At 38.3% G+C, this 9,697-nt stretch overlaps 1 protein-coding gene across 1 annotated transcript in view; it reads right to left on the minus strand.

Moving 5' to 3' along the window:
• FARSB (phenylalanyl-tRNA synthetase subunit beta) overlaps window positions 1-9,583 on the minus strand; it is a 32,335-nt gene extending 22,752 nt beyond the window's left edge. The window contains exons 1-11 of the mRNA XM_015871330.2: window positions 9,409-9,583; window positions 8,951-9,006; window positions 7,791-7,945; window positions 7,109-7,181; window positions 6,520-6,635; window positions 5,932-6,082; window positions 4,332-4,440; window positions 3,025-3,095; window positions 1,700-1,761; window positions 1,564-1,615; window positions 109-170 (exon numbers count right to left, since the gene is read on the minus strand). Coding sequence (XP_015726816.1) covers window positions 109-170; window positions 1,564-1,615; window positions 1,700-1,761; window positions 3,025-3,095; window positions 4,332-4,440; window positions 5,932-6,082; window positions 6,520-6,635; window positions 7,109-7,181; window positions 7,791-7,945; window positions 8,951-9,006; window positions 9,409-9,466 — 965 coding nt within the window. The 5' untranslated portion in view covers window positions 9,467-9,583. The remainder of the gene's footprint in view (window positions 1-108; window positions 171-1,563; window positions 1,616-1,699; window positions 1,762-3,024; window positions 3,096-4,331; window positions 4,441-5,931; window positions 6,083-6,519; window positions 6,636-7,108; window positions 7,182-7,790; window positions 7,946-8,950; window positions 9,007-9,408) is intronic.
• Between the last annotated feature and the right edge of the window lie 114 nt (window positions 9,584-9,697).

Consider the following 9,697-nt stretch of genomic DNA (forward strand, 5'->3'; position numbering starts at 1 on the left):
ACAGTCCAACAACCAATGTTTTCAAGTATCTTTTTGATTAGTAATGTTTGATTAAAAAAGATACAAAGAAACCAAACAAAAAACAAGTTACTATTTTCAGTAACACACCTGATTCCTAATTTCTTGTTAATGAGTTCAGGTTTCACCTTTTCCTTTCGGTAAGCCAGTTCCTGAAAAGAAAGGCAGAGCTTCTCAGTGTACATTTCTAAGAGGATCCAGTTTTGACATCATGCTAATGTAGCTTATTCTAATTATGATACCCAAATAATGTCTACAAAAGTATGAAATATTAAGTAAATCTCAACATTTAAAGATAGAATTGTTCTTGAAAATAACACTATAGTACATAATGCAAAAGCTGTTCTCATTTAAAGTAGAAGTCCGAATCAGCATGAAATCCTTATTATTGAAACTTCCGATAACTTCAGATACATGCAAGTAACTGAGTTTCTGATACTTTCTAGTCACCAGTTCATCTTAAATCAAAGCCCTAAAGCAATGAATGGGCATGTAAAAGATTGCATGGTCTACTACAGCTCGTATGACTTTAGGATGAAAAGGAAAAACTTTTTACCCCCGTATTGGCACAGAAATATGTTATTTTTCCTAGGAAGTCTGTAATGCATCTAAGAAAGTTGCTTTGTATGTCTACCCTTAGTGCTTCTAAATTTGATTAAAAAACCAAATCTGTAAAAACCCTTAGCATCCAAAACTGCAGCATTTTTTTTTTTTGCATTGTTTTTATGCAGCAAAATTGTAATTGGTTAATGCAGAGATGTTTGTTTTATTGGATACCTCTTCTAGATTCCAGGTCCTGCCACTGAAGATACAAAAAGACTAACACTATTAAAAAGTTTTTCCCCCTAATTAATTTGTACTTGCTTGAAACATCATTTATGAACTCCATCAGACCTATTTGTTTTCAGTTGCTTTCAGGAAGAATTGCTTTCTTTTAATTTAGAACAAAAACTAAGCCTTCACTGCTGCGCAGAGGTATGTCTTGGGCTCTGAATGCAGGCATATCTGCACTTAAACGTTTATCACGCAGCATGGCAACTTAGATAGCTGGAATCTATAAAACGAAGGACTGAAGAATCCAGGACTAAAAGGCTATTTTATTCAAATGCATTACAGATTCCAGATCTGATAAGGATGTTACGCTGAGGCTGATTTCAGTTGTCCAGTGGGCTAAGCCTGTAGGACCTCTTTCTGCATTCATGTTTCCTGACTTGGAACAGGTAGGCTTTAGACACAGACTTCTGATAGCCATCTTTATTGCTTCTGAGAATGTCTGTATCACAAACTCTAATCCACGTTACCACTCATAATCTTAAACCCTGGCCTTCTTTCTTGAGCATCAGATTCAATGAGCCTTATCGTAAATTAGCAGTGCTTCAAAATGAGTTTTCTAGATAAGGGGAAACTGAGACACCATGTTCTTTCCCTTGTGGGGTTAAAGAAGGCCCTGACCCACTCCTCACCTCTGCAGAAAAAGAAGACAATGTCATTCTTATACTTTGTATTAAAAAATCCCTTTCCCTGGTGAGACACAGTCTCACTTACCGGATAGATGTGAGTCTTCCCATTAGGATAAATTACTTCTACTGCTTCAACACTGTAAGAGATATAAGAACAGAACTAAAAACACTTAAAATGTGGCGGAAGTGTAATGTCTTTCTGATTCCAAATTTATACTCACGTGAATTGTTTCTCACAGTATTCACTAAACATCGCAACTATGATATCAAGAACAATTTTTGCCTACAAAATAAAGATGATAATCACATTGAAATCTGTCCTTGTGCTAAAGCAGACAAAATACTATAGTAAAAGGGGGGAAAGATTTGTTATATTCTATTCATTCTATACTACTTAATAACTTAGCATCTAAAATACCGGGCTGAATTTTAAGACATGCTTTGCCACTGCTGCAAAGACTTTACTCAAAAATCTGGTAACTGGAGATAGTTGGTTTCCAAGGCTCTAAAGTGTTTGCACGTTTCTGCTAAACTGTTCTGAAGTTACAGTTAGAGCTGCACCTTCCAAACCTTTAATCTATTTCCTTACTTCACTGAGGCCAAAAGGTTGTGCGCTGTTTGAAAACACATTGTCAGCGTAGCCTCATTTGCAACGTCTTTTATTCTACGCTCAGTATTTGAAGAAGTTAGTATAACAGAATACAATCATGAGATTTTAATCAAACTCTTAATCTACAACAGTTGCTTTATGATGCCTCACGCTCTAACTTCCTTCATGAAAAGAAACAAATGCTATTTTTGTATTTGCTATCAAAGTAAGCAGCAGCAAGAAGCAGTTATTTTTTAGTTTCCTTAGAAGCCATATCACAACATGCCAATTTCTGTCATTAATGAAGAACTGTGTAGTAGGATAAACTAAAAGTACTTTTGTTCTTGAGCATCAATATACACATTTTAGGGAAACCATCAATGAATGCACAACCTACATTTAAGAACAGGCAATTATAACTGCTGGGCTTTCATGCTTTGGTGCTGAGTTGCAGAATTTGCATATGGAAAGAATTCCAGTTGACAATTATTTGCACAGCATTCCTGCTTGAAAAAGATAACTAAGAAGAAAAATTGGTTTCCCCCTTTTCACAGCCCAGATTTTAATTATTCTTCACAAAGAATGTTTTGGCAAAATATACAGTCTTAATGAATTCTATTCTTTTTCTAAATCTTAAATACTTTGGAAAGTGTTCAACGACAACGAAAATAAACCTGGCTTTCTTTTTTTTAATATATAAGCTGAAAACTTGGTGTTAACATGAAGATACAGTAAAAACAAAACCCATGGAAAACACAGCACCACCTGTAATGCAAACCAAAAACTGTACCGAGGAAATTCCACGCAGTCCCACAGCTTATCCTGCCCTTTTGAGGTGGACGGTCTGCTCCATAAAACAAACACACATCTACTGTAGGTCTGTGTACTACAGCATTGTTGTCCCTTTGGGATAACAATGACATTACAACATATCAAAAGCAGAAAAGATTAATTTACCTTTGTCATGTCTGTGCCTGTACATTCAATAAATACATTTCTCGTTTTTAGGCTTATTTTTGAATGATCTCCTAAAACATGTGAAGACAATAGAATGTTAAGAAATGTTGCTTTTCCTGCAGTGTCAATTTTATTGTCTGATTTTGTATTTAAAAATGATCACCACCACCTTCCCCAGCTTAAAAGCTACTACGTCTGCTGCATCAACATTCACACCATTCTTACTAGAGTAGCAGGGCTTTTTATTTTTAACCTCATAAATCAAGAAAAGCAAAAATACAACACATTCTAATCAGAAAAGGCAGACCGGTCTTGCTGACCTGGCTACCCTTGAACACTAGAAAACACAAATCGACAGGAACTCCCTACTGGCAGTAGAGAAAGCAAACCAACAGAATCGCAGCCATCTGCTGGTGACACAGTGATTCTGCATCTCCCCTTCCCCAGCTATAGTAGCAGATCAGCATTTGATGTGACGTGCATGAGAAACCAAATTTAGGTAGCAATGAATGGTTTTTAATAAGTGATTTAGACTGATAAAAATCCATAGCAACTTTTATGAATAAACAAGATCTCCTGACACTGTCATCTGAGACGCTAAAGGTTTTGTCTATGTGAGTGGTCCAGAATAGGTCAGGTTCCTCTTAAGCGTGGATTTTCTTTTTGCCTGCACGTGTATCATGTGGCATACACTGCAGCACATCACTGATGTACTCAAAACTGTTTCTTGTCTGGAAGAAGGCAGGAAATAGACTTAGGAGCATCACCTAAAGTGTATTCCTTGCAAATTAGATGTGAAGTCCCTCAGTGGTAGATTCCTTGCAAAAATGGAGTTCTGTTAGTATGCAATAAACTATTTATCGTGGTTGAGCAGAAAGCTGCCTTATATCACCTGCTAAACACTGATGGCCAGTGTGTACACTGAGTGAATTTCATTGCCAATAACCACGCAGTGTGAATGCACTCAGGAACACCTGAGCTCTCAAGAGTGAAGGATGCTGCACTCCCTTCCCAGCATGTTGCGCTATAACTACAGCTGAAATGTACCCAGCTCTTCTGGACTCACTTCAACACCCATATAATCTTTCACTTAAGTGCTTGTAGCCAATCCAAAAAAACCAATGCCCATATTTACATTTAATTATCCCCTCCCGAGGGAGCAAAAAAAATCTGCGTTGAAACTAAAATAAGTAATAAGTGAAACATTTTTAATAGAACAGAACAATCTGCACTACGTACCGTTTGTATTAGACATCCTGACTCACAAAATAGGAGCAACAGCATAAACTAGTCAGAAGCAAACTTACCATTGATGATTGGTGGCATGGACAAAACAACACCATTACTATCATAAATGACAGGATAACGTGGCTTGTTTTCAATCAAGTGTAAATAATGTCGGAGATGGCTGTCAGTCTGGGGAAACAAAGAGTGATGCCACATTTAATGTTAGCTCGCTTTTGAGATTCCATCCTACCACAGTCCTCAGGTGAGGTATTAAATGGAATTTTTAAAGAAGGTAGGATTGGGCCTTCAGCTAGGTACCTGTAGTGGAAATGCTGAGTCATGGCCTGAATTGCTGATTGAGCACCTGGTGGGAAGGCAGCGCCGGCTCAGAGGAGCTCAGGCACAAGCAGTGCACCTGAGTAACTGGAAGGGGTGGAGCCAGGATCCACCCTTTTCCAGATCTCATTTAAGGGTTGGCAGTGAAGGTGAGGGCATCTCTTGCCAGAGATCCCTGCCTACCTGAGACCTTCCAAAGGTAAGCAGCTCTTTTCCTTCATTTCTGTAGCTGTGGCTCATTCTCATTTACTGTAGCCAAAGATGTTGCCACCCTATTATCATCCTTACTATAGCATTACAATACTTCTAGCAAAAGCTGCTTGCTCTCAGAAGTGGGAAAACTTTTAAATGAGAGCTGTTTTGTTTCTTTTTTTCAGAAACATTAAAAACTGTTTCTTTTAAGTATTCTCTCACAGATGCTTATGGCATGAGGTCTTTGTTCGCTGCAACAGTCTTTAATTTATCAGAATTCTCCCTAGAAGTGATTAAAAAAAATTCATTTTGGTACTTTGAATTGTCAAGTGCTAAAGCCTGACACATTTATGCTTCAGCTTGATTCAAAACTTACATCTGTTCCAATGACATGGATGTGTATTCTATTAAAAACAGTCAACTTTTATTCTCTCTGTTCTCTTTTTTCCTAGTTTTTACTTGCCTTTAGTCAGATATTGTTGTCAATTTCTTTTTACCTCTGTATGTGTGCTCTAACAGCGCTGTATATTTTAACTGTAACAGTTTCATTTTCAAATACCGTCTTATTTGAAAATACATGTTTTCAAATACAATAAATAATATAATAATAGTCCTGATGGGATCTTTTCCTAATGTTTACCTGGTTTCAACAGGATGCTGGGCCAAAAGCAATGCTGAATCTTAACTGAGTCTTCCACACAGCTGCACCTGCCTTATATGCAGCTGGGTAAGTAATCCAATGTCGCCACCAAGCTGGCCCAATTGAAATAACAGTTTAAAATTTGGTATTATTTACACTGATATTTTTTTCAGTTTTGTGCACTGAGTATTTCACCAGTGTAGGCAACAACCTAACCTTTTGACAGTATTATGAAGAGTATCATGAAAAGTAACCGTTGTGTTGATAAATCAGTGGGGTTTAAAACCAAAATTACCATTTTAAAAGGCACCAAACACCATGATATGTCTTTCACAAGCAATACGAATGAAGTATTACCATGCATTTATCATTTTCATTGGCTGAAGCTACAGAAGATGGCTGTGTTTTAATTGTAAGAACATGTACCTAATACCTTGTAAGGGGATTAGATGTTAAGCTTCAGAAATGTTTTTCCTTTACTTAGCACGTTAACTCTGAAAAATCACACTTACCCTATACAGATCCATAATTTGTGGAGCTGTGTACTCCTGTGATTGGTTCAAGGGCTTGAATTTAATTTCAGAAGGTGCTTTAGCTGTAAAAGTGAATGGACCAGAAATGGTGTCCAAGTCATGGGTACCTATTGCTACTAATGCTCTTCTCCTAGAGAGAAAAACAACATAATGATTTTGCTATTAGCATTTGGAGTTTCTTTGAGATAACATCTTGTGATGTTCTGTATTTCTGTGCATTCACAAAGCTTACTGGAAAAAACAAAGCCCAGTTTTGAGAAGCCTAGAAATCATTTTCACTGTTTGTTAGCAATGAGAAATGTTAAGAATACACACAGCAGTCAAAAGTCCATTGGGACTGTTGTAGAAGGCATCTCTCTCAACTCTTATAGAAGATGTATTTACATTGGAATGTATTGAGAGCAGATAGAAACAGATAAGGAAATGAGAAGGAGAAAGAGAGCTGCTACATATTTTCTTTAATACAAACATAATATATAATGCCTCTCTACAACAGGGCGGTGAAATCTTAACATAAAATCAAATCATGCTCATACGCTATGTGGTATTTGAAGTTTAAGCACTAACCTGCAAATATTTTGGTGTAGCTTTTCTTGGAGGTCAATGAAACTGTCATAACGTTCTTTGGTAAAAGTTATGTTACGAAGGACTGCAGCTACAGCATGAGGACGGATTTTGACAGTCTGCAATTTGCAACAGCAACAGATGATAAATGTCAAGTACAAAAGACACAATAACTGATTTTTATTTTATTTTTTTTTCTTTTTCTTTTCTTTTTGGTGGAACAGCCTCCAAAAGGAAAAAAATCTGGAAATATGTTAGAAATCAAAGGGAAACAAAACCAAACAAAAAACTTCAAGTTTGGCAGAGACAAAAGGGATTACAATGTAACAGCCAGAAGGTAAATGCACTATAAATGTCTGAAGCTTTGAGTTGACCTGCAATTAGGTTCACCCAGAATAATTTGCCTGTTGTTCCTTCCCTTTGTTGTTCCTAAAAATAACTCACACACTGAGTAGAGACATTAAACTTTCTTCAGATCTTGTTCTGCAAGTAGGATTTCTGGTGTCACTGCAGTCATAAAATTGCTATTGATATTACCTCCATGATTCAGAAACTTTCAATAAGTATACAGTTGGGCAGTAAACACCTTTACCTCTTCAGTGATAATCAGCTTCTGACCTTCACCTTTAGCTGGTATTATCTTTTCATACCTAGGGAGATTCATCCTAGAATAAAGATAGAAATAAATATGTAACTAAAGGACAGAATATGTGCAAAGTTCAGAAAGCTTTTTAGAAGTGCAGGAGTAATTATATATAGAATATTTTCTTGGCAACTGTCCTTGTTTTGGACATTGGAATTTGGGTACATAATTTATATTATATATATTTATATAAATTTATATATTTATATAAATATATATTTATATATTTTTTCTATTGACTGATTGACACATAACTAAAATAGGAAGAAAGCTCTCAAGGAGATAACATACTTCACTTCTGTTATGACTTTATTTCTGTTGGTATGTATAACAGAGGAGCACAAGACATACCACCGTACCAGTTCTTTACAGAGGATAAGTCTCAAATGGAATAGCAGCTGGAAAACTTTTAGAGCAGATTCAAAGTGTAATACTCTGGTCTACTCTTATAAAAGTATTTAACAGGTTCTCCCCAGTGGAAAAAACATGAAGCATGTGGATATCTGACAAATATACCTGACTTATACATATGACTGTCCTCAAAACCTAATCAAGTAGCAAAGCTGTTCATCAGAAATGGACTCTCATTTAAACAAATAACCTAAGACGCAACTATCTCACTCTCCATTACCTTTCTTTAAAGACCTGCAGACCTCGGACCAATCCTTCGAGGCAAAGAAGGTCATAGCGGTTGGCAGGAACATCGATTTTATAGAGAACAGTCTCAGACGCACCCTCTGCCTTTCCTTTGCCTTTCTCTTTACTTATAATGTCTTTCTCAGATGTCTGAAATCAAGCAAAATATGATTGTTTTACTTTTAACCTGAGATATCTTAACGTTCACAGCACTGTGACAGTGAGATAACAGGAAACATAATTGGGATTTATATAGCAAATAAGCATGCCAAGTACCAAAAGTACTGTAAAATCAACATTTTTCTCAGATGTAAAGATTGTAATGTAGTGTATTGAGCAAACTTCACTATCAGAATTTGAATTTTGAAAACAGAGATGGAAACACAAGTCTCCAGACCGGCAGATCCCAGCAGAAAACCTAATTTACTGCTACAGATCAGCAGAGATTTGTAGCATCAGGTCGATTGAGAAATTCAGCATAGTATATGATGTTCAGGTATCTTCTGATAAACCTAATTATAAGAACAATTAATTTCAATTAAAAAACAAGGACAAAATGTGGTGTACTCCCTGAGGTTTGTGTGGATTCAGACTGTAGGGTCAATGCACTTTCACAAGTATAGATCCTGGATAAAAAAACCACATTAATTGCAATGGGATTGTCCAGGATAAACATGTACTTGTGGCAATGCATACAAAAATGTGTACAAAATATGGCCAAACATATCTTTCACAGTATGTTTAACATATGGCCTACAGCCATCCTTACGCTGCTATCTAAACTGGCCAGAGGCTTAAGAACAGGAGGCAAAGAGCCCAGCTCCCCAATCCACAGCACTGTGCCACCTCAGGGTCTCTTGTTCCTAAGACAATAACTTTATTGATGTCGTTCTTGTCGGATTCAAACCACTTGTGTCAACACAGTTGATGGCAGTAATACTTTGTAACAAGAACACAGGGTACGTTATGTTCAATGGACAGTACTATGCACAGATATGAGGATGTTTCAGGTTGACGAGCCTGCTGGTGGCCTGCATGTATAGATGGCAATGCTGCAGCCCTGCCCACAAAACAGTGGTGCCAGTGCTGTGCTATGGATCCATACAGACACTAAAGTCTATCCACCCATAGAGCAACAACCACAGCGCTACTCACAACTTCATCCAGCTCCAAACCGAACTCGAAGCAAAGGTCATTAAATTCTTCATCGGCTGCGAAGAAAATAATAATAAATAATAAATAATAAATGGAGTTTTGCGTTACACTCAGAACTCAGCTTTTATTACACGTTGTGTTTATTTGGGTGAAGAAAATAATAAGAATAATAAATAATAAATAAATGGAGTTTTGCTTTACACACAGAACTCGGCTTTTATTACACGTTGTGTTTATTTGGGGGCGTTTTCAAACGGCTATTTTGACCAAAAAAAAGGGTAAAATTCGCAGTGTGAGCAGCTTTTTCCTCAGCAGCCGGCGTGCTGCTGGCCGAGCTGTGATCACAGCGGCTGCTCTGGGCCGTCAGTCCCGGCTGTGCCCACACAACACCAACAAACTCCAGCCCCCTCCACACGTTCCCATGGCCCCGCAGCCCCGCCGACCCCCTTCGCACTCACTGTACGTCCTGCCCAGCGCCTCGAACAGCGCGTCCCGCTTCACGCTGACGGTCGGCATGGCGGTGCACGGCACGCTGCGCGCTTGCGCTCCCCACAGCGAGGACCAGGCCGCGTGAGGGCACACTGCGCACTGCCTGAATGCGGAGCGAGACAGCAGCGCCGCCCGAGCCTGAGCCGAGAGAGGAGGCGGAGATTGGGGCAGCTACAGCGGGGCTGAGGGCCCTGTAACTCTCTGACAGCAGGGCCGTGATGTTCGTGCACAAGGCGATGAGGACACGGCAGCTCAGCC

Source organism: Coturnix japonica, chromosome 9, assembly GCF_001577835.2.
Source record: "Coturnix japonica isolate 7356 chromosome 9, Coturnix japonica 2.1, whole genome shotgun sequence".
In the NCBI taxonomy this organism is placed as follows: domain Eukaryota; kingdom Metazoa; phylum Chordata; class Aves; order Galliformes; family Phasianidae; genus Coturnix; species Coturnix japonica.